The 25,035-nt window shown below is 36.6% G+C and overlaps 2 protein-coding genes across 4 annotated transcripts; one reads left to right on the top strand and one right to left on the bottom strand.

Annotated features, from left to right (window-relative positions):
- Positions 1-2,820: 2,820 nt before the first annotated feature.
- On the bottom strand, positions 2,821-10,913 carry slc39a5 (solute carrier family 39 member 5). 2 transcript variants are annotated; one of them, XM_051879829.1, is made up of 12 exons: positions 10,762-10,913; positions 9,883-10,051; positions 9,278-9,501; positions 8,938-9,088; positions 7,305-7,482; positions 7,035-7,204; positions 5,316-5,435; positions 5,122-5,179; positions 4,887-5,033; positions 4,646-4,726; positions 4,370-4,560; positions 2,821-3,383 (listed from the first exon to the last, which is right to left on the bottom strand). In XM_051879829.1, the coding sequence occupies exons 1-12, from the start codon at positions 10,800-10,802 to the stop codon at positions 3,234-3,236; spliced, it is 1,680 nt and encodes a 559-aa protein (XP_051735789.1). In that variant the 5' UTR covers positions 10,803-10,913; the 3' UTR covers positions 2,821-3,233. The 2 variants fall into 2 exon arrangements, with proteins under 2 accessions (XP_051735789.1, XP_051735791.1); XM_051879831.1 differs by lacking the exon at positions 10,762-10,913 and adding an exon at positions 10,561-10,719.
- Positions 10,914-11,029: 116 nt separating this feature from the next.
- Positions 11,030-24,761, top strand: rnf41 (ring finger protein 41). 2 transcript variants are annotated; one of them, XM_051879833.1, is made up of 8 exons: positions 11,047-11,185; positions 13,104-13,197; positions 13,341-13,440; positions 19,178-19,293; positions 19,748-20,019; positions 20,242-20,377; positions 20,528-20,631; positions 22,398-24,761. In XM_051879833.1, the coding sequence occupies exons 4-8, from the start codon at positions 19,204-19,206 to the stop codon at positions 22,750-22,752; spliced, it is 957 nt and encodes a 318-aa protein (XP_051735793.1). In that variant the 5' UTR covers positions 11,047-11,185; positions 13,104-13,197; positions 13,341-13,440; positions 19,178-19,203; the 3' UTR covers positions 22,753-24,761. The 2 variants fall into 2 exon arrangements, with proteins under 2 accessions (XP_051735792.1, XP_051735793.1); XM_051879832.1 differs by lacking the exon at positions 13,104-13,197 and having other exon boundaries at positions 11,030-11,185.
- The last annotated feature ends 274 nt before the right edge of the window (positions 24,762-25,035 follow it).

Here is a 25,035-nt window from a genome sequence, read left to right as displayed (position 1 = left end):
TTAAACATTACATGTTTTTGTGATGGGATATATGTTATGTTAGGTCGTAAAGGCCTTTTAACTTGGAAATTTTAGACTGATTGGGTTCAAATTAAGGTTAATCCCTTTTCACTTCTCTTTAGCAAATCATCTGAATATGTCAAGAAGAGGTGTGTGTATATGTATATATATATATATATATATATAATATAATATAATATACATAATATACATAATATACATACAGGTGCTGGTCATATAATTAGAATATCGTGAAAGTTCATTTTTTTTATTGTAAATTATTTTAAAAAATGAAACTTTCATATATTCTAGATTCCCTACATGTAAAGTAAAACATTTCAAAAGTTTTTTTTTTTAATTTGTTGATTAGAGCGTACAGCTAATGAAAGTCTCAAAATATTAGAATATTTACATTTGAGTTTCATTAAATGACCATCCCTACAGTATAAATTCCGGGTATCTTTTGTTCTTTGAAACCACACTAATGGGGAAGACTGCTGACTTGGCAATGGTCCAGGAGACAATCATTGACACCCTCCACAAAGAGAGTAAGTCACAGAAGGTCATTACTGAATGGGGTGGCTGTTTACAGAGTGATGTATCAAAGCATATTAAATGCAAAGTTGACTGGAAGGAAGAAATTGGGTAGGCAAAGGTGCACAAGCAACAGGGATGACCGCAAGCTTGACAATACTGTCAAGTAAAGCCGATTCAAACACTTGGGAGAGCTTCACAATGAGTAGAATGAAGCCGGAGTCAGCGCATCAAGAGTCACCACACTCAGACATCTTCAGGAAAAGGACTACCAAGCCACTTCTGAACCAAAGACAACGTCAGAAGCATCTTACCTGGGCTAAGGAGAAAAAGAACTGGACAGTGAACAGTGGTCGAAAGTCCTCTTTTCAGATAAAAGTAAATTTTGCATTTCATGTTGAAATCATGGTCCCAGAGTCTGAAGGAAGACTGGAGAGGCACAGAATCCAAGCTGCTTGAAGTCTAGTGTGAAGTTTCTGAAGTCAGTAATGATTTGGGGGGGCCGTGACGTCTGCTGGTGTTGGTCCATTGTGTTTTATCAAGTGCAAAGTCAATGCAGCCATCTTCCAGGAGATTTTGGAGCACCTTATGCTTCCATCTGCTGACAAGCTTTATGGAGATGCTGATTTCCTTTTCCAGCAGGACTTTAGCATCTGCCCACAGTGCAAAAACCACTTCCAAGTGGTTTGCTGACCATGATATTACTGTGCTTTATTGGCCAGCCAATATGCCTGACCTGAATCTATGGGATATTTTCAAGAGATAGATGAGAAACAGTCGATCCAACAATATACAGATGATCTGAAGGCTCAATAGTGCCTCAGCAGTGCCACAGGCTGATCACTTCCATGCCACACTTCAGTGATGCTGTAATTTGTGCTAGGAGCAAGTCATTTGCTGTAATATGTCCTGCCGATCAAGTATTGAGTGCACAAAAGAACATACTTTAAAGAACTTGAACTTTTCTGTTTTGCAAATCCATTTTTTGATTGATCTTAGGAAATATTCTAATATTTTGAGATACTGGATTTTGGACTTTCATGAGCTGTACGCTCTAATCATCAAAATTTAAAAAAAAAACTTTTGAAATGTTTTACTTTACATGTAGGGAATCTAGAATATATGAAAGTTTCATTTTTAAAAATAATTTATAATAAAAAAAATGAACTTTTTGATGATATTCTAATTATATGACCAGCACCTGTGTGTGTGTATATATATATATATATATATATATATATATATATATATATTTTTTTTTTTTTTTTTTTTTAATTATTTACTGTAAAAAAAAAAAAAAAAATTGCATAGTTTTTAATTTGCAGATAGCTGGAAATTATTTTAAAGGATTAGCCCAAGCTTTACTCACCATCAAGCCATCCTAGGTGTATATGACTTTCTTGTTTCTGAAGAACAATAAGTATCCTGACGCATCCGAGCTTTATAATGGCAGTGATAGGGATCAATGAGTATGAGCTGAAGAAAGTGCATCCATCCACATTCATCCATCATAAATATGTGCTCCACATGGCTCCGGGGAGTTAATGAAGGCCTTCTGAAGTGAAGCGACGCATTTGTGTAAAAAAATATCCATATTTAAACAAGTTATGAAGTAAAATATCTAGCTTCCGCACGAGCCACCTTCCGTATTCAATGTACGCAGAAAGTGTAAAACTCTTGCAGTTCACAAAGCTTATGCTACGTCCTACGACTTCCCTATTCAACTTACGGAAAAAGTTTAACTGACGTGACGCCAGTTTACACTTTCTTCGTAACTTCAGTACAGAAGGCGATTTGGCGGAAGCTACATATTTTACTTCATCACTTGTTTAATATGGATATTTTTTTACACAAACGCATCGCTTCGCTTCAGAAGGCCTTTATTAACCCCCAGAGCCATGTGGAGTACGTTTATGATGGATGGATGTGGATGGAATCACTTTCTTCAGCTCATACTCATTGATCCCTATCACTGCCATTATAAAGCTCGGATGCGTTAGGATATTTATTAATATTTCTGTGATTGTGTTCATCAGAAAGAAGAAAGTCATATACACCTAGGATGGCTTGAGGGTGAGTAAAGCTTGGGCTAATTTTCATTTCAAAGTGAACTAATCCTTTAATATAAAAAATTATAACCAATTTAAAAATTAGAACTAACTAAATTCTTAAAACACACTTGCTGAAAACAATGACATTATGCTTATTGTAAATTGGTAAAGATTGTAGATTATCATTTTAACAACAACCATGTTCAATACATAAAAAAACAATGCAAGGCATAGAAACATTTATATAATAAAAGATGTATTGACAACTTGGTATTTGCCTCATAGGGCAAGTTAGTTACATAAACTGGCCCGAATCCCTTTTATCAGACCATCCTTATTGTCGAGCCTTGGAATTATCTACAGATATCATCATTCAGTAAGAAGTTTTTCCCATATAGAAAGAAAAAAAAAACATTTTAGTGAGCTTCAGTTAAAAAGATGTTGACCCGACGAGGATGCCTATGTAGGAGATCACTGTTCCTGTTTTTATAGGCGCATTATCCAGTGTACTTTCTTCAGAACATCCACATCTACGCAGTAGTTCATTATGGGATGAGGTATGTACACAACACTTTTGTTTTGGATGGAAATTCTCACACTGGTGTGATATCCTGATGATGACGTTGCAAATGAATAGTATTTATATCGTTAGTCTTCTCCCAGACTAATAGCAATATGATCCTCAAAAAGGGCGATGCAAAGCATGATAGCGCCCCCTATAAGCAGGCCCAGACTCTGCAGGAGGAAGCGTTTCAGAGGGCTCAGAGGTCCAGCATCTCCATGGAGCATTTCGGGCATCTAGGGAAACAGCGTCACAACATTAAAGTTATATAAAGATACTGTATTCATTATGACTTTTATGGAGATGCAGTGGAGTCTTCAACATTAAATTATTTTTTTCTGAGTAAAAAATTGCGTCACGTTTTTTTCATTTAAGTTAAAGGGCTAGTTCACCCAAAAATGAAAATTGTCATTAATTACTCACCCTCATGTCGTTCCACACCCAAAAGACCTTCGTTCATCTTCTGAACAGAAATTAAGATATTTTTGATAAATCCGATGGCTCAGAGAGGCCTGCATCGGTTCAACCTTAATATTATAAAGCGACAAGAATACTTTTTATGTGCCAAAAATAACAAAATAGCAACTTTATTCGACAATATATAGTGATGGGTGATTTCAAAACACTGCTTCATGAAGCTTCGAAGCTTTGCGAATCATTTGTTTCGAATCAGTTGTTCAGAGCGCGTATCAAACTGCCAAAGTCGTGTGAAATATTGAAATTTCTAAACACTTATGATGTAATGAAGCCTCGTTTACTGAAATCATGGGATTTTGGCGCTCTGAACCACTGATTCGAAACAAATGATTGGTAAAGCTCCGAAGCTTCATGAAGCAGTGTTTTGAAATCGCCCATCACTAAATATTGTGTAATAAAGTCGCACAAAAATTATTCTCATCACTTTATAATATTAAGGTTGAAGCACTGTAGTCACATGAACTGTTTTAAATATGTTTTTAGTAGCTTTCTGGGCATTGAAATAGGAAGTGTTATTGCTGGCGATGCAGGCCTCACTGAGCCATCGGATTTTATCAAAAATGTCTTAATTTGTGTTCCGAAGATGAACAAAGGTCTTACGGGTGTGGAACGACATTAGGGTGAGTAAATAATGACATCATTTTCATTTTTGGGTGAAGTAATTCTGGACATCCTGACAGCTTTCAAGTAAAAAATTAAGTCTTAAATAAAACTTTTACTGTATTTTGGCAATCAAGATCTTTACCATATCAGCAAGAGCAACATAAAGGAAGACCCCAGCGGTGATGGTGAGAATCCAAGGTGAGTGTGTCGCCCACTGGTTTCCCAGCGCCGTCCCTGTTAAAACACCAACAAAGCCCAGCAGAGCAGAGATGCCGCTGAACACAGCCAGTCTGCGGACAGGCCAGCCTGCAGCCAACAGCACCGCCAAATCACCTGCAGACAAGAGCAAAGAAATATGTATGCAATACTGATGAGATTCATAATGACCATTTATACTAGAAACGACTCAATCATATACCTAACTCATGAGGAAGCTCATGGCAGAACACAGCGATCGTAGTGCTGAGGCCACCAGTCAGACTCTGAGAAAATGCAACACCTAGAGGACAAAAAGACAAATTAATTATTAATAATTAACTTATTTTTAATTAAGAATAAATACACTTTAAAATACTTTTTTTTCCATCTAATGGGAGTGTACATAATTTTAAAATTATTACTTAGTTATTACACCTTTAATGAGTGATCTTTTTATGTACCAATGGCTAGTCCATCTGTAAGGTTATGTATCCCATCTCCCATGACCACCATCCATGCCATGCTTCTGATGCCTGTTTTCCCTAGTCCAGGCTGCCCATGAGAATGCCCATGCCCTGAACTCTCATACTGATTGCCTGATGAGGTACCTATAACAGAGTACAGATTAATTTAGAAGTTGCATAATAATGTTTTTCTTTCTGGTTTGCTCTTTCTCACGAGTGAAATAAAACATACCCTGCAGTGTGTCCAGCTCCCTTCCAGACTCTGCGTTGTGCCTCCTTTTCTTTAAAATCTGTAAAAAGAAGAGGAAATTTTGTAATAATGACAACCACTCCACATCTCTTTCCTCAAAACTAAGTCTTTTCATTTAAGTCAGCAGGTCATAATGAAAGTCCAAATAAAAATATTTCCCACTGGATGAAGCTCACCTTGAAATGTTGCTTAAGTCCCAGAAGACTCTCAAAGACAAATAAAAGATAAAGTCCTCCCAGCACACTCAGACCCTTGAAAACAGCATCCTGGTGTTCAGTGTGTTGACTGAAGATGGCCTGAAATCATGAACAACCAACATCTATAGCACTTGAATAAAAAATACAACTTTATTTATTATTAGATTTTATATTATTGTTTTTATTTATTTTATTATTTATTATTTCCATATATATATATATATATAAACAGTTAGTTCCTGTGTGATTGGTCAATAGCTGTGTTTTATTCATGATAAAACACAGCTATGACCGCTTCACCCAATGGTTCTGTGCATCACTACACAACACCCTTAGCAACCACTCTTAGCAACGTAAACTGAATGTTGTCAATTGATATTGTTTATTTAAGCTTACTGTATTATGTAGAAGAGTATTATGAGAAAGATCAATTAAGCGAGTTTATTACCTGCATTCAGATTTAGCATTTTCCTTCAGGTCAGTCCTATGTTCATAATAAAAAATGTGTTTAAATGTCCGATGTATTATCTTGTCCTTTTAACAGTTAAGGGGTTTTCCCATGACTGACAGCGCTAGTCAAAGCATTTGTCAGCTGCGTCTTGTTCCGTGTTCACAACAATTCAGTCTTTTCAATGTAAAAGTCTTCGCTACTGACTGACACACTCATAAAGACAGTCCTTGCCGCCATCTAATGGCGTAATAATGTAACTTCTGTTGCTGTTGGCGGTCAGAGACTATTTTTTCCGGTGGAAGGAAGGCTTTTAGTGATTTTGCTTCATGAAAGTCTTTAATATTTATATTGTGTGGTAACTTTTATAAAAGCAATAAGGTACTCGAGGCTAGTGCTGTATCGTGAATAAGTCACAGCTGAAGGGGCTGCAGGCACTCTGCTTCACGTCGTGCCTAACAACACCCTTCAGCCATGATTTATTCATGATACAGCACAGCCTCGAGTACCTTATTGCTTACGTATAAATCATTATTATCTATATTTTATAGTACATAAATAAATTAAATTATTCATAATTTAATAATAATTTAAATGTATCCGAGCTAACAGGGAACATTTTCAGAACTTCAGTTAACGTTCTGGCAAAATTCTCTCAAAGTTATGAACAAAGGTTCTTCCAGTAACATTAATAGAATGTTCATTCAAAGTTATCTGGTCTTTAATGTTCTCAAAACATTAGCACAAAAACGTTATTTATATCTGAAATGTTATATGTAAATATTTATATCTGAAATGTTCTGAAATGTTTTAGTTCATCTAACATTTTTTTAAATGTTACTACTTGTTTCAGAATGTTCAGAGAACATTCAAAAGTAACATTCCAACAATGTTTCTTTAAAGGTGCAGTATGTAATACAAACAAAAACAGACATTCCGACATGGAACGCACATTTCAAAGTAAAATAACTGTCTTGCTGTACCTTTTTTTTTTAGAGAAACAAACTGCATGTTTCCTAAATATCTGCAAACATATGGTATTTTTACATACAGCACCTTTAACGTTCACATAACCAAGAAAAAATGTTTTTAAAACATTTTAAAAAAACGGATGTTTTAAACATTCAGAGAACATTCAAAAGTTTATGGGAACATTAGCAAAACATTCTTAAAACATATTTTTGTAAGCTGGGATATTTGAAGAAATACAGAATAATGTACTGATTTTTCATTTGCATTGTGTTACTTACATGAGGCAGGAGGTGCAAGAGGGCATCTCCACAGAGCGTGCCTACTGCCATCCCAGCCATCGGGCAGAGGAATATTTGAAGGATAGAAGGTCGAAGCAGGGGTGCCAGTCCCAGGGCGACCAGGGAGGGCAAACTGATGACAAAGAGTGCCAAGGAGGCCCAACCTAGAGCTGAGATAAAATGACCTTGTTTAATCTTCACTATCATGAAAACAAACACAAATTGATTCTGATATCACACTTGATGGACAGTTTACACACACACACACACCTCTGAGGAAACCCTCACTGGTTTTGTTTCCCTGTGACTGCTGCTCTGTGTGTCGCAGACACACTCCGCTGTCGATCTGGTACAGGAGGGCAGGGCACAGGAAGGTGAAGTGGGCAGGAGTGATATGGGATGCTTGGCCCAGCCCAAAGTTCCACAAGAGCTGGGTAACATTTAGACACTGCGATAAGGTAATAAGATTCAGATTCAACATTATTACGCAGCTCTCTGGAATACTCGATTCTGATTGGTCAATTTTCCTAATATCCGCTGTTGTCCATTGCAATGGTGCATATTACAGTGCTTCCAAATAAAACTTACATTACTTCCATCCATGTCTGTTTTCTTTTGTTTTATACAAACACAACTGACTTCAGCGTTAATATTACTGTAATATCACTGCAGTGGTCATCATGTCGCTATAGGCTGATTGTAAAGAACTATTCTTTTCCTTAACGGACACATTAAGATAATATACAGGAAAAGTTATAAATAATATAAACTCACATTAATATTTGAATGATCATATACAGTGTAGTTTATTTTGTGATAATGACTGCCTGACTGCATTTTATCCTGTAATGGAAACCCATTTCTGCCACTTAAGGGAAAAATAATTACGCTTTGGTAAATCATAATAATGAGCAAAGAAAAGTTAAAATTATGAGATAAAAAGTCATGTTTGTTATGACATACTAAGCCATAATTAAGAGATTATAAAGTCAGCATTTTCATGTCATAATTATGACTTCTTATCTCAAAATTTTATGTTTTCAACTTTTTATAAATTACATTTTAGCTCATAATTTCAACATTTTATATCATAATTTTGATTTTATAATTATGATTTTATGTCAATTTAAACTTTGTGTCATAATTATGACTTTATTTCATGATCTGAATTTTATATCTTGATCTGGTTTTTTATATCTTAAAATTATGACATTTTAACTCATAATTTTGTCATTTCAAATTTTGTTGATTATGTTTTGTCATAATTTTGACTTTTTATGTAACAATTATGACTTTTTATCTCACAATTGACCTAATATGTCATAATTTATCTCGTAATTATGACTTCGTATATCATAATTTTGACTATCCATGTCATAATTATGATTTAGCATGATTTTTTAATGTGGCGGAAATAGGCTTCCATACTTGTATACTTACATATGGCATATACTGTGTTTTAGATGCTAGTCCACAGTACAGGATGCTTGCATGCTGGTGGTCCAAGAAGGCTTCTTGACTAGTTTAAATAGCAAAATGTAATCAACCAGCATCACCAGAAATTGTCAACATGACCATGATGGTTAACTAGCTGTTGAGCTGTTGCCTGTTGAGTTTTACTGATACACAGTACAGCTATTATGGCCCACCAGCTAGACCAGCATTAAACCAGCACTAACCAGTTAAAACAAATCTTTTCAGCAGGGTCTTCTCATATGATTATCTCTCTCTAAAATAGTCAGTGTACCTCACACAGAACGGGAAAGGCAAATGGATTGAATTTTACTGTCTGCACACCTCAAGATATCAACAGACCTTTGGTCATGTGATAGTGAAGAAGATTCATTTGTAGACTTTGTTCATTTGTTTCACCCTAACAGGAAGTTCAGGAGTAAATACTCACATTCCCATGAAGGTGTTTCTCTGTCGGGTGGTCTGAGAGCGGTGACACACTTTCTTCCAGTTTGTGTCTTAGGCCAGGGTGTGGAAAATAGTCTGAGTGACCCCATTCTGCAGGAGATCCACTGAGCACTGATTTAATGTGAGGTCTAGGACTGAATATTTTAATCGATTAGTCTTTGAAATGAGCATAAAATTATATTTGCACTCTGTAAACAATAACCAGATCATCAAAAACAGAATATTCAACTATGGTTTTGTAGTAATAATAGAAGTTCAAAAGAATGTACCTATTCAAAAAGTTAACTTTATAGGCACCAGCCAGAATCTGTGAGTCATCTTACCTTTCTTTAAATGGAGGTGAGTTTGTGGTCCTTTGAGGCTGATGATGGTCTTCATGCGAGTGGGAATTGGACAGGGGTTGAGAAGAATGCTTCACTCCACCATGTCGGATCTCTAGGACACTGACTTCCCCCAGACCTAAACTGCCTAGCAGCTTCTGCAGACCTTCATAGGTCAAAGTCCCATTGTCCCCATACTGGAGAAACAGGCGTTGCAAGTAGTAGCCCTTGAGAGAAGATTAAATCCGAATTACTATTTTGTCAACAGCCATCATTTTCAAGGTCCACGCATGTTAATATTTTTATGATAACAATGGGGTCTTAAACTTAGTCTGCAACCATAACCCCAATCCATGAATTTCAACACAGATGCTGAAACTACATCTCTAACCTATTTGAGTGATTGCATCAGAGCCATTGTTGATAAGATTTTTGCACTCAGTGTTACCCTCCAGCAAAAATCCCTCAAGGAATGTGGTAGATCTACTTTACCAGACATGTAGGAACGAGTAAACCAAAAAAGCCACTGTGGATTCTCAAAGACAAGCAACAAAAAAACAATCATTGTCTACTTAATCTTTTGTTTTGATATAATCATCTAAACGTACCTGCTCTTCAAAAGCTTCCTCTAAGTGTTCCTCTGTAGATTTGACTTGTGTGCTCTCATTCAACGTTTTGACCTTGTCGACCTGGGCATGTGTTGCCAGTATGAGGATGGGTGGTATCATCACAGAAATCATACAGTGGTAGAGCAGAAGCTTGAAGCTCAGAGTCATCCTTGGAGAAAATGAGCAATCAATAACAGAATTTTAATTAAGCATAATTGAACAGGCATTGCAAAATCAATCCCAAATCGCATTTGGTAAAAGTAAATTAAGGTCCAGAGTTGTGTAAAAATCACGAGTGAGAGCTCTGTAATATCTCACATGTTCCTTTTAGATGGAATGAGATTTAAAGGATATGATATGGAGACTTTTACTAAAGTTTCCTGCTTCTCATGAGGAAAAACACCCTCACGTTCCTCCTTTATAGTTTCTAAACGTCTCAAACTGTGCTCGAATTTCCTAAGACACCAAAGTCTGCAAATTTAAGAGAAATGTAGGAACCATTAAGAGCTATGAAAGAGCGAAATTTGACCAATTGTTTTTGTGTGGAGTTTAAAAAATTACATTTTGCTGAAGCCATTCTTGTTACTATAGTAAGAATAAAACGAACAAAAGAACAAATACATTATAGTTTCAATAATGTAAATTTAGAATTTATGCTTTAACTGATCAACTCTTTACCAGACTGTCCGTCCACCCATGATTTTCTGCCGTCTCTTTTAAGTGCGTTACATGATCTCCAGTATCCTCTCAGTATTCTAGTGTTTAAGCATGAGGTATGGCGCATTGTTTTAATGAATCTAAGGTTAATGTTTCACCAGCAGGCAGCTTTGAACCTATCGAAGATCACATGTCGCGAAGGCATTGATCAGCTTGGTTTACCTCATGACTGTGATGTAAATTGAAGACATTCTCACTCCCATCCCGTCAAATATTTAAGTAGTACTTTGACCTGTCCAAGTAACTTTCATGTCATCTGTTCATATTGCATGTATATGATAGATAGACAGATAGACTTTAGTTTTTAAAGAAAAAAAAATAGGCTACATTTAATGAATTGTATATATACGCCTTACACATAATGCTTTTAGATTAGTAAGCATGTAATATGTTTAAGGGTAAATTTCGTTTAATTGCTCCTCCACACACACACTCTGTCCTGTAGGCGCAGCAGCAGATTCAGACAGACTTCATCCGCTCGCCTCAGGAAGAGAATTCAGCCATCTCTCAGATCACTACAAATATCAGTCTCTAAATCCAGAAATCACATTAAGCTTTGGAGGAATACCGCGATCAACGGGAACAGGTATTATAGTCCTGCTGAGAGATTTTTAACGCTTTATTCATGTCGACTTGTAAAATTACCGTATAGTAGCACAAACTGGATGCAAATGCAGTCACGAAACATGAACACAACAAGACGTTATTTGATCAGAACGGTATTTAAATGACATTTACAGGGGCTAGAAAATGTAATGTGACGCTTAAGAACGTGTGGTGTACTGTTTTTAGACCAAAGCTGCTCTTTCGGCATGCGTCAGCTAGTTGGATTTCATGCTAGTTAGCCACGCTAGCTCCTTAGCATCAGCGCATACACTTTAAATGTAATTTTACAGTGAATAAAAGATATTTTGAGACATTCGTCCCTTGTTGTACGAAAAAAAACAGTAAACACGATAAGTAAGTTATGTGGTTGTGATGATTAATTTGGTTGTTTTTGTACAACAGCGTTAGAGAGTCGGCTAATGCTAAGCGCTTCATTTTAGTCGCTCAAACACATCAGCAAACGTGTGTTTCAGGTTGGCAGAGGTGAAGCTTTTTTCATCGCCAGGAGGTTTAATAGTTGTACATTTGTTTACAGCTGTCTGGTTCATTACTGTATGTATGTTGGCAAGGGTATAGCCTGTCTGTCTGAATCCAGCATGTTCACATTCATGACTGTCTGTAATGTTAAGATGCAATTAAATGCATATTGTTTAAATGGCTACATCTGTCCATTTAACATTAACCCCTCAGTCCGCTTTTTTTTTTTCTTTCTTGGTATCATTGCAGGACCCTCCATATCTCTCTCTCTCTCTCTCTCTCTGTCTAATATATATATATATATATATATATATATATATATATATATATATATATATAACTTGTTTTGTCCTTTAGTGATGGCAATGTAGGACCCTCTTGATGACATCCAAAGGTCTCCAACTTCAATTTATGGGTTTGTCAGACCTGTCATCTGCTAAGTGGTTCAAAATATGAGGCAGTTTACACTTGTTTTTGGACAAAATGTTTTTTGGCACTGGTAAACATGTGCCAGAGCAGCTGTGTGCTTCCAAATGCACTTTTGGTGATGATGCATCCGTGCATGATCGACTAGATCTTTATTGAATGAAAGTGAGGGACGCCAACACTGAAATGGGGGTTTAGGGGAGAACGTTCTCAACCACCCACGCTCTCCCCCTTCATCTGCTTAGACAAGCTAAAATTAGGTCACCACCAGCCTACCGGGACAAAACACCACCCCTCCCAGAACTGTTATGAATCGGAAAAGATGCTGTGACTACCCTTCTTTGCTTTGAATTGGTTTTAAAGTATTAGAAGAATTGATCTGTGTATTAACCCCAGCATTTTCCTCCTCCTGTTTTAGATCTTATAAGATTCAAAGGAAATTAAATGCTAATGGATTCAAGTGTTTTTAGCACGTCATACACGTCTAATCCTTGCAAACCACATCTGCTTTGTTTCAGTAGGCTATGGAAAAGCAATGATGTCTAAAAACGCAACTTATTGTGATTCTATTGAGTGAAAACTCACCACTATAATGCTAGGGTGTAATGGATGGTTACCAGGGTGTTGCTGTGTTGTTGCTAGGGTGTTCTGGGTGGTTACTTACTGCCATCCCAGCCACAAGCCTCTATGGTCCCTATATATGGCTCAATGTAAGTCTATGGGATTTTTTTCGCATTCCAGGGTAAATTCTGATTGGATGAACCACATTTGAGTCATTGTTTCTTAATTGCTCTTAAAGCACTGTCTACTGATGGCCACCCAAATATATATTGTAAAACGAAACACATTTCATTACACATTATACCGTCCAGCACTATGATTGGGTGCGCACATGTGGCTTGTTGTACCATTACATCATCTGCCTCTTAAATGAGCTGACTCTTAATTCGATTGCGCTGCATCAAGGCTTTAATGGTTTTGGATTTCCACTCAAGAGACAAAGTGGAAGGAAAGAGCATCTCGATAAGTTTAATTGATGACATCCATTGGATACAAAACATCTTGAAATAGGGAATGGACTAATTGACGGTAAATATGCCAAACTTGTCTGAAGCTTCCAGGAAATGTTTCAAACAGGCTTTTGGAGTCTTAATTAAATTGCTTTGAAATAAGTAGCAGTGTATTGATTGCATCGTAATGTATGTCTTTGTTTTCACTTTCTCTTTCTTAAGGGGGATGGTCGGTCTTGCATCATAAGGAAAGTCGCCTTGCCCACCTGACACATGAGGACAGCTCATTGTACAGGGATCATGAGGGCTGTGCTTTAGTGAGGTATGAATGGCCTTTTATTTTGAATGTAATGGCAGATAAATCACTTGTACTCCATTAATGCTACTGTGCACTTTCTAATTGCTCAGATCATGAATATTTCATAGAAGTTAATGCATTTTAGTATGGTTTATATCTTTTGTAGTCTTTGGTACAAAAAGGTCTGCTTTCTGTGAGTTCTAGGAGAGATTAGGGCTGCACAATTAATCGAATTTCAAATCACGATTACGGATGCCACGATTACCAGGAAAAATATCCACTTAAATTATTCTGCATGTTTAAGAGGTGTGTTTAGAGCAAGTTATGTTGCGAGAGGCGAGTCACGACTACTTCAGAATGTAAAAGGTCTAACCCAGCACAAAAGGAGCTACCAGTGACGTAGGTGTACGCTGATATGTCAAACGCATGTGAAACACCAGCACCCGCCATTTTAAAAAGCCGTGTACACGGCCTATGTATTTACTCCACAAACTAACTTTACAAACATGAAAAACAGTGATAGGACCTCTCAACCTTACACTAAGGAGAAAATCCAGCGCGACTTTGAGCAGACCAAGCAAAACATGATTATGTATTTCTGCTAAGCTAGCGACATTGGGCATCAACAACACGGCAAAAGCTGATACTTTTTCATATACTGTCTACTTTCTTTGTATAACAGTTCTATCTAATAACGTATTAGACAGGACTGTTAAGCAGATCGTAAACTAATGAAGATGGAGAATGCGAGCACTGTGTGCTTAGGATCTGTCTGAACTGTTCTCAGCGCCGTCAAAATAAAAGTCTGCCGTGCCGTCAAAATAAAAGTAACAACAACAAGCGCAGTTTACATCACTTCCGGCCCTAGGGGAACATTAATTCTCAGGGAACCACATTGGTGGCTAGTTCCTATATCTAAGTTCCAAGAACAACCTGATGCAAAAGCCCCTATTATTATACCATGCATATGTTGACTTTTATTATTATTATTATTATTATTTAAAGAAGACACCAAACCAATGTATAGTTGACATTTGAGGTTTAATGCTATAGAAAAACAATAAAAATTTCAGCTTCAAACAATGGTATAAAGCTATTCAATACATCATTCAATTAAATTGTGATAATAGTAATTAATAATCGCAATTACAGTTTCAAGGGAATAATCGACAATTATGATTTTTGTCATAATCGTGCAGCCCTAGGAGAGATGTAATGGATTTATGAAGTCTACTTTGGAGTTTATTTTGGCTAATAATTGCTCTCTTAGACAGAAAAAGACAGTCTTACTGACATGTAAAATGACTAACAGCTTTTGCTTTTATTTGTAGTCTAGGATGTTTATCCAAAGTAGTTGATACCAAAATGGTAAATTGACACTGGAAACACTCAAATATATTCAAAATATGGCGCTGCAGTCTCCGTGAACATAAATTATTAGCAGAAATGGGTGTAGATTTTTTTTAAAATAGAATTTCAGTTTGTTAAGCATTATTTCAAAATAAGATGAAGCTATGTTTTACTTGCTTCTAAGTACAGAGTATCACAGACAAGCAGGGCATATTTAATTTTAAATACACAGCCACATTATGTGTTTTTGGTGCCATGAGATTTCATTGTGGAACGATAGAAACCAAGCAACTGACGCTTGTCATGGCTTGTTAGGGCAAAATCTGAATTTACATGTAAGCGATGGCTTTTGTCGTTTGTCTTGTTTTTTTATCGTTTCGACACTTATGTCTAACTGACTGATTGCCTTCCAGTTTGTTGTTTCTTAAAATGAAGTCAGAAAGGCGGTGAAATTTCCATCCTCACAATATTAATCTTAATGCAATCTCTAGGCCACTCAAAATGGTTTCCCATTATGCTGCATTACTGAGTTCGCCACCACACTTCACAGTGGACCCATATTTCTTTGACAGCACATTAGTAATCTCTTACACACAGCTTACACACAAACACTCAGCCATTGCATTTTTCACTTGAGAGAGCTGTGTAGTCTTAGTGTCTCTACAAAGAAGAAAAAGGTCACCTTTATACAGGAAATGTGATCATGTTACTTCTGTATTGTAGCAGGACATTGAGTGCCTCCGTGTTCAGCTCAAAATGCCATGATCATTAAACCTCTATCAGTTTACTTTTAATGCTTCTAAGGAGTTTTGTGATATTTGTTCGAAACCTACATTTTTAAAGCATCATTTTGCTCCTGGCATAAAAAGCGAAAGCAGTGCCTTGTTTTGGCCAAATTTTAAGGCTGCATTGCTAGCATCCCTTACAGAATTAAGAACTAATTAATGACTATTTACCCAATAATTTTTTTTTTTTTTTTTTTTTTTTTGCTTATTGGAGTATTGCATTATTTTGGAACAGAGCCATGTTGTATTGAATAGCACAATTTGTAATTCAGTTAGTGCATAAAGCATTATAAAAGACTTATCTTGATGTAGATCTGGTACCGCATTGATTTATGATTCTGATTGTCCATAAGATTTGCAGTTACATTTGAATGTTATTAGTTGGCATATTTGAGTGTACTTCCTTTTATTTTCTTACAAGCTGTTAAAGGGGTCATGAATTGAGAAATAAAATTTTCCTTGGTCTTTCGAAGAGGTCATTGTACTATAAAAATATCCTGTAAGTTTCAGAATTCAACTTCCTCGTCAGTCCAAAAATAGCTTTTATTGAAACCAAGCACAGAAAATGACTCATTTCGGATTTTGTCACATTATCACACTATTACATAGTGCGACGAAAGATCGCCTCTGCTGAAGAAGATCAACGCCTACTTTTGCACCATTGCCTCTTTAGCCCCGCACACCGATTCGCTCACGTCATGCATTAGTAAATGCGAGACAGACGCAAACACAGGATTACTCCAGCAACAAAACTGTAGAGATGCCTCTGAGGATTATAAGACGTTTTCCAGTGCCAAGTTGTGGAAAAACACAGTCTTTGCATTGCCATCCTTGTGATCCTAACATTAATAAAGCGTGGAGTCTTCAGTCAGATCACATCAGTAAGACGCTTTTTGTTTGTTCATTTGATTTTACTGCGGATTAATTTTTAAACAAGAAACAGTCCGGCGCAGGCTTTTCAGAGAGACTGAAAATAAAACGTGAAGCAGTGCCGACTATATTGGATCCGACAGCAATGTCGTAACACACAAGTGTGAGTAACAGTGTTTTTACCACGTGTCACTATTGCTTTGTCTGTTACAGATTGTTTGTTAAAATGTACTGAGTATTTATACTGTTGCGCCGCAGTCAAACTGGATAGTTGTGATTCGTTGGTCTTTCCTTTGCTTCAGCATTTATGGGGTTAATGCGTTGGATTATTGGATACGGAAGAAAGCACGTAGACAACGCTGCTTTTGTTATTGTTTTGATCGAAGCCAGTTGCTGTAATCCTGAATAAAAGCTTCAGTTAGCGACATCTTGTTTTGGGATCAGTAAGACATTACAACACGTTTCATTTTATTAAAACACGGCGCTGCAAATGAGTGTGTACGTTTTCACTTTATTGTAAAGGAAAAATACGAATAGCCTATATAAAAAAAAAAAATATATATATATATATATATAAAGCAATAAGGTACGAGAGGCTGTGCTGTATCGTGAATAAGTCATCCCCTTCGGCTGTGACTTATTCACGATACAGCACTAGCCTCAAGTACCTTATTGCTTTTATAAAACGGTTACCACACAATACAAATATTAAAGCCAAAAGTATGTATCAATGCAACTATAAAGTAAAATCACTAAAAGCCTTCTAGTGCTGGCCGGTATACCAGTTCATATGGTATACCGGTTCAATTTCAAGACCGATATGTATTTTATAAAAACCGCCATACCGGTGCGTAGCTGAAACAGCTGCTGTCTCTATTCAATGGCCATGAAGCGCAATGTAAAGCGTATAGAGAGCGGACTTATATTAACTGCAAACCCTTCTTACACTAATGGAAACAACTTTATTAAACAACAATAAATAACTCACAAAACTAACTCTTTAATACTGCAAATACCATGTAGAGCCATAAGATTTCAGTGTCTGCCGTCTCGCTCACTATACATGAACTTCTTCTGCAGAGCTGCTCTTAGAGTCACTTTATGAACATTTCACCATTTAATTTGATAAAACTATCGACTAAAACTATTTGTCGTATCATATACACAGGAAGTCAAAGGTCTTCACGACCCTGTCAAAATAAGTTCGGCAAACTTATAGTATATTGTACAATAGAGTGTACTTTGATTAATAGAGATAATAATAATAACAAAAATAATAATAATAATAATAATAATTAAAACACAAACAAAAAAAGGTCTTCATTGAAATGACAAATTGCACAGTAAAAATATAGCCTACTTAATATTATTAATTTAATTAAAGAATTAAATAAATTTGATTACATTTTAAACAAAATTGTTAGCATTATGAACTTTGATTTATATTTTTTAAATAAATTTTTATTTGTCCTTACAATGTTTATATATTTCCTGTACTCCTGACAGTAAAATATGCCAAAATAAAGGTCCAGTAAAAAAAAACAAAAAACGTGACATACCGTGAAACCGCCAGAATCTTTATTAAAAAAAAATGTGATACAGATTTTTGGTCAAACCACCCAGCACTAAGCCTTCCTTCTGCCGGACAAAATAGTCCCTGACTGTGAACAGCAACAGAAGTTACATTATTACACTATTAGATGGCAGCAAAGACTGTCACTCAGTATCGAAGACTTTTATATTGAAAAGACTGAATTTGTGAACACGGAACAAGACGCAACTGACAAATGCTTTTACTAGCACTGTCAGTCACGGGAAAACCCCTTAACTGTTAAAAGGACAAGATCGCAGAACAGTTTTTTTTATTATGAACATAGGACTGACCTGAAGGAAAATGCTAAATCTGAATGCAGGTAATAAACTTGCTCACTCGATCTCTTTCTCACAATACTCTTCTACATGATACAGTAAGCTTCAATGAACAATATTGAGAACATACAGTTTACGTTGCTAAGAGTGGTTGCTAAGGGTGTTTTGTAGTGATACACAGAACCGTTGGATGAAGCGGTCATAGCCATGTTTTATCGAGAATAAAACACAGTTATTGACCAATCAGAATCAAGGACAGGAACTAACCGTTTTATAAATAAATTTATATACACGCATATATTATTTAAACAAACTTATGTTAGATGCAATTAATCCATTTTACAGCACCAATAGGAAGTTTTTGAGACCATTCCATATGTGTAATGGCAGGGACATTGAAAATTATTTTAATATGCAGAACTGTTACCCAGTGGTTGCAGTGGCCGTTTACTTCCAAGTTTTCAATGCAGCACACCATCAAAAGTGTTTCAAAGAGGGTCAAAAACAGGATAGAAAATAGCTTATTCTTATGTTTTTTGATGTAAAATTCTTGATAATTATATAAGTGGACTTTATTAAAATAATTTTTCATTAAAAAAAAAATGCAGTTCATGACCTCTTAAAATCCTTAACTTGTAATAAAAAAACAGTATGTAAGTAACTCAAGTAGTACATTGGTTTAAATCTTTTTTTAGACCTGGTTTCACAGTTCTTCTGCTCCTGTGCTGGATTCAGTTTTCACTTAAAAATGGCCAGCAAAGGCTGTAAGTTTTCAGTTTCATCTTGTTGTACATCCAGGGCTTCTCATGCTTTTCTGTCTCAGAGGCAATTGGCAAGTGTACCGGCCGAGTTCTCACTAAACACTCTTCCTGCTTGTTTCTTGTCAGATATCAAAGGGTTCCGGTAATGTGCCATGGGGTACGACGTCACCAGGTTCCAAGGAGAGGTGGACGAGGATCTGTTATGTCCCATCTGCAGCGGGGTGCTGGAGGAGCCAGTGCAGGTCGATATTTATTTTCATTCAACCGCAACATCCCAAAACACCTTGACAATGTGACAGAGGCTCAGACATTACGTGTTTGTGGTTATCAGATATCATTGCTCTGTGAGACCATTGTGTGAATATGTTTTACAAGGGTCAAAAATTTTCTTTGTAAAGCCAATGGTGAGGGAATTGAGGAAATTTACAGGCTAGATTTTTCACCCAAAAAATAATGTACACACATAATTTTATTAATAAAATTGCTATTAAAAAACTTAAATGTTATTTTATTATTTATAGATTACGGTCTCTTACAATTCATGTTGCTGTTTTTTCCTTGCAAATTAGTAAAAAGCTTATTTTAACATAAAACAACTACACATGGCAAAAGGTCTGAAAAATGCACGTCAGTTAGCAAGAAGTGCGTATTGAGTTCAAGTTACTTCCTGTCTGATCAGTCTGTCTGTTCTCTCAGGCCCCGCACTGTGAGCACGCCTTCTGTAATGCCTGCATCACACAGTGGTTTGCACAGCAGCAGATCTGCCCCGTGGACCGCACCGTCGTGACCCTTGCCCACCTTCGACCCGTCCCCCGCATCATGCGTAACATGCTTTCCAAGCTGCAGATCTCCTGTGATAACGCCGGCTTCGGCTGCACGGCCACCCTTCGGCTCGACCAGCTGCAGTCACACCTCAAGGACTGCGAGCACAACCCCAAACGACCCGTCACATGTGAGGAAGGTTGCGGGTATGTACTCGAAGTTCTAGTTCTCACTTAGTAATTCACTCCAGTCTTTGGAGGGAGAATGTGATGCTTTTTTTATAGTTTGTCAACATGCGCTACACTGATGTGTTTGACTGTTGCACCAAGGCTCGCCGTTTTTTCAGCTCTTAGTCTTGCAAGAACGCACCCTGTGTGAATGCTCTTTATTTGCCCCATTTTGGTCATAGCTGCTTTTTTACTCTGCAGGCTAGAAATGCCCAAAGATGAGATGCCAAATCACAACTGTATTAAGCATCTACGCAGTGTGGTGCAGCAACAGCAGACCAAGATTGCAGATCTGGAGAAGACTGCCGCTGAGCACAAGCACCAACTTGCAGAACAGGTCAGACCTCTGAGGCTACATGAATGTCACGGTTGATTTAAAAACTTCCCATAACTTCTTGGATTCTCTGCTCTGTTCAGCACACACACCACACTTTGTTTTGTTTTTTTTAATCTGCTGATGATTTCTTTTTTTTTTTTTTTTTTTCAGAAACGTGATATCCAGCTCCTGAAAGCTTACATGCGAGCAATACGCAGCGCTAACCCTAACCTACAGAACCTGGAGGAGAGCATAGAGTACAATGAGATCCTGGAGTGAGTGATCTGTTCTTCTTCTGCCTCGGTTTATGTCAATATGAATTTAAACTAGACAGTTTGAACTATTTATAAATAAGAAAAGACATTTTTCCTAATTTTAAACTTTTATAAAAACATAAAACCGTACCAACCCCAAATTGTCGTCCAATTTTTTTTATACGTCTCTTATGCTCACCTGCATTGATTTGATCAGAAATACAGTACAAAATAGTAATATTGTGAAATATTGTTACAATTATTAGTGTTTTCTATTGTAATATATTTTAAAATGTAATTTATTTCTGTGCTGCAAAGCTGAATTTTCAGCCATTACTCCAGTCTTCAGTGTGACATGATCCTTCAGAAATCATTCAAGAATTTCTTTTTATTATTATCAGTGTTGAAAACCGTTGTGCCGTTTAATATTTTAAGAACCAGTAATACTTTTGTTTTTTACAGATTCCGTTGATGAATAGAAAGTTCAAAAGTGTGCTTGCTAAATAAAACTCTTCATTTCTTTGAAAGAATTCTTATTGACCCCAAACTTTTAAATGGAAGTGTTAAATATATTTGTGTGAATGTAATATATTTGTCAAAAGAATATGAAAAATTAATAACTTAAAGGCACAGTATGTAAGTTTAACTGCTAGAGGTCGCTTTTTCACAACAATAACAAAGGCGTAGCTTGACGACGCCGTGAATGAGCTTGGAATCATGGAAGTTGTCTTCACCTTCACAGCTGATGGAGAGCAATCTGATGGGACTCGGGCAGAAATCATGTTCATGGATGAGCTAATGTATTAAAGTTTTATTAATGTTACTGTGGCATGAAGCACTGCGGGCTGAGAGCCTGGGACATTTTATGTTGCTGTTTTTATTATGCTTGTATGCCGCAGTAGGCCGCTGCCGCTCCTTTCGGTTTGTTGTTTGTTACAATTAAAGTTACGTTTAACATCCGCCATCTCCTTCCCTGAACTTTAACTTCGTTTAAGTTTGATCACTTAAATTCACATTATTTTATTTCATTTTAATGTTCTTGCCACAAGTGCTGAATTACTACTCATGCAGGTCACTTTATTTGACAAATTAAAATTGTGGGGTAACGCACCACTGTTTTACTTAGTCAAAATAATCATACTAAAAATACATTTCAGTGTGCTGAAAGTTATAACGTTACTCTGTGCGTTTGCTCGGTGGCTGGTATGAGACACTTGATGCACACTGAAGTAAGCTAGATCAATATTAGCAAATCATATTAATAAAAGCCGGTTGGCTTGTGTTGCTAAATTGCATGCGATTAATTTTAAAGTATATTGTATGGTGGAGAAAATGCTGTATTGTTACTACAAATAAAGCTCTTTCTGATTATGCTATGTTAGCCACTTGACAAAATAGTGTTGTCTCTGATGTATGGTACAAACTTGTTACTTGCAGTAAATCAAGAAAACGAGATTCAAACAATAGGACTAACCCAATAAAGGTAACCAAACAGTTGCTGATTTTTCTGGGTTTAAACATTATTGGAAACATTTGGGATAATTTAAGTACACAAGTCAACAAAATATATAATATTGTTCTTGTAGTTTTTGGATATTTTAATCCAAAAATCTTACATATTGTGCCTTTAAATCCATAATCGTAGTTGTTTGTATTGTTCTGTGAATAGAATGTCAGTTTATTATGTAAATAATGAGCAAGTAAATTACTGCTGAGTAAGTAATAATGCTAAGTCCATAATTGACAATCAGATGACTATCAAACTAACTATACTCGTTTGGCCACAGATGGGTGAACTCTCTCCAGCCTGCTCGCGTGACCCGCTGGGGAGGAATGATCTCTACACCTGATGCCGTCCTCCAGGCCGTCATCAAACGGTCGCTCATAGACAGTGGATGCCCTTTGTCGATCGTTAATGACCTCATCGAGAACGCCCACGAGCGTAACTGGCCCCAAGGCTTGGCCACGCTGGAGACACGGCAGATGAACCGCCGATATTACGAAAACTATGTGGCCAAGCGCATTCCGGGTAAGCAGGCCGTGGTGGTGATGGCCTGCGAGAATCAGCACATGGGTGAAGATATGATTCTGGAGCCGGGTTTGGTTATGATCTTCGCTCATGGAGTTGAAGAGATCTTATAGTCTGTACATAGGTGGGTCCAAATGATGAAGAGCAGAAAGGGGTTTACAAAAACTGAATTAATTCCCACCCTCCCCCATCTAAAAAATTCTTAATTCATCCCACTAAAAATATCAAGACCCCTTCAGCAGTCTTTACCTCAAATTTTCTGGAAGGACGCAGGCAGAGAAAGCTCTCCGCTCATTTGAGGACCTCCAGCATTCCCGTTCTCTTTGCCTTAATAGGACATTTTTCAAAAAGTGGACCCTAATGATAAAAACCAACTTGAAACATTATCAGGGAAGATGGTACATGTATGTTTAACATTAACATTGAAATCGAAAGGATTTGAAGTGATGTCTAATTTCCCCTTTAACATTTATTTCCCTCTTGAGAGCAAATACATGTCACTCGCAGCTTTCAGTGGTGTAAAAGACCAGTCAATTCTTGTAAATACAGATGATAAAGAAATATAGACAAATATGCTATCTGTTCTTGTTCTAATAGGGTAGACATTTTTGCTTCATCTCAGTTTGCTATTTAGAGTAGTGTGTTTTAGCTACCATGGATCTCAATGTTTTTATTTTAAGAGAGCTATGATTAAAGTATGCTAGATAAAGAACTCTCTACTCTGTGTTTTGGAAAAACAAGATGTCATGAATCTCGTTTTGTGAAGATGTTTGTTTTTCTTGAGAGGAAAGAGTGAAGGAGAGGATTTTAATGATGGAAATCAACAGCTGATATTCTACACTGCTCTCTTGAGTTTTATGTGCAACCAGACACTCTAAATTTTCAATTAATTTTTTTCTCCAGAAACAATATTTTGTATTATTTTCTACTGGCATCACTGGTTTTCTCACTATTATTAATCCAAACCAGAATGTTTTTTTTTTCTTTAAGACAGTCTTAATGACCTCAAAGGTTTCTTCTAGGTGATTTAGCGAAACCATAAATGATGGATGAAATGTATGATGAAGTATACACACATTGTGAAAAATGACCAACCTACAGCTGATGTAAAAACATAATGTCTGCAGATGCTCAACCATATCTGGACCTGTTTACTGTGGTTTACATCCAAACCGTTTTTTTTTTTTTTTTTTTTTTTTTTAAATCCATCATTTGCCACAGCACCTCTTGACGAATTTTAAAGAATAAAGAGAGATGGGACGGTTGTATGTTTGTGTATATTGTGCAATTGGTTTAAGAATTTATTTTGCATATTTTACGTACCTTCATTGTACATAGTTGATTTAAGAATCAGTTTAATTTGTGTTGTACGACAGTTGTCTCTGCAACCAAAGTGTTTTATTGTGTTGAATCCACATTGTGCTTGCTCTTTTTTTTGTTGTCGTTTGTTATTGCGTGGACACCGAAAATGTAAGTTCAGCAATTCTGAAATGTATCTTTGGAGCTATTGTGTGTCACCTGCTTCAGTGTTACATAGACCTGAATGCTCAGTGCGTTGTTTACAGTAGCTTTTTTTTGCAAATGTTGTTTAATAAGAGCTGAAAACTAAGGACCCAGAATGTTTTTAACTGCAATATTCAGCCGGGTCTGTGTGAATTAGAGAAAAATGTCTGTGAACTTTGCCTTATCACACTTCATTCGACACTTTACTGCATGATCGCTGTATTAATGTGTCACATGGCTTCTCTGCACATCATCTCACAATCGCACCCTGAAGCTGGAGAGATTAAACATGATGACCCAGTGTATTCCACTCCTTGGTTCTGATGGATCTGATCACCTTCTGTTAGAAAGTGTCGTTCATTAAGTAAAGGTTCACTTCATTTTGTGCTCAGTTTAATGAGACCGATCCATCTCTTATTGGACATGCAAGACTTTCTTGACTCTCAGGATTTATCATCTGATGTCAGGGATGAAACATTCAAAGAGCTCATGTTTCCTGCTGCAGCATTGTCCGTGGATGTGGCATTCTTCTGTTTGTTTGTTTTTGTCTTTCATTCTTGCTTTTGTGCTGTGGGTTACTGAAAGAATATGAATAAATATAATTGATTTTGCAATATGACACCAGTGTCTTTGTCATTATTATTAACTTGGTAGCAGGAACTTCTTGTTGGTTGTTATTGAAATCAGCTGTTTTAAAAATGACCAGTGAATTGCTAATCAGCACAGAAACCTTACTTCCTCTTATTTTTGCTGTTTTTCCTCTCTTCTACCACACAATGTCACTAATGTTTTACTGTTAAATTGAACAGTCTGAAGGGGGTTTCAAGTATTTCTGTTTCCATTATCTGGTAGTATTACCATTTGGTGACTACGTGGTAACTTTTATCTGCTGA

The sequence above is a fragment of the Ctenopharyngodon idella genome, chromosome 22 (assembly GCF_019924925.1).
Source record: "Ctenopharyngodon idella isolate HZGC_01 chromosome 22, HZGC01, whole genome shotgun sequence".
Taxonomy (NCBI): Eukaryota; Metazoa; Chordata; class Actinopteri; order Cypriniformes; family Xenocyprididae; genus Ctenopharyngodon; species Ctenopharyngodon idella.
The sequence above is the reverse complement of the archived record's forward strand: the minus strand, read 5'-3'. Positions and strand labels throughout refer to the sequence as shown.

Bases quoted from the DNA above. Each gene is read 5' to 3' on its own strand.
- slc39a5 (XM_051879829.1), bottom strand. From the start codon at position 10,802: ATGGGAGTGAGAATGTCTTCAATTTACATCACAGTCATGAG. The intron at 5,436-7,034 runs GTAAGTAACACA...TCATGATTTCAG, and splicing joins TCTTGCACCTCCTGCCTCAT to GCCATCTTCAGTCAACACAC. The intron at 5,180-5,315 runs GTGAGCTTCATC...TTCTTTTTACAG, and splicing joins GACTTAAGCAACATTTCAAG to ATTTTAAAGAAAAGGAGGCA.
- rnf41 (XM_051879832.1), top strand. From the start codon at position 19,204: ATGGGGTACGACGTCACCAGGTTCCAAGGAGAGGTGGACGAGGATCTG. The intron at 20,020-20,241 runs GTATGTACTCGA...TTTACTCTGCAG, and splicing joins ACATGTGAGGAAGGTTGCGG to GCTAGAAATGCCCAAAGATG. The intron at 20,632-22,397 runs GTGAGTGATCTG...GTTTGGCCACAG, and splicing joins GAGTACAATGAGATCCTGGA to ATGGGTGAACTCTCTCCAGC.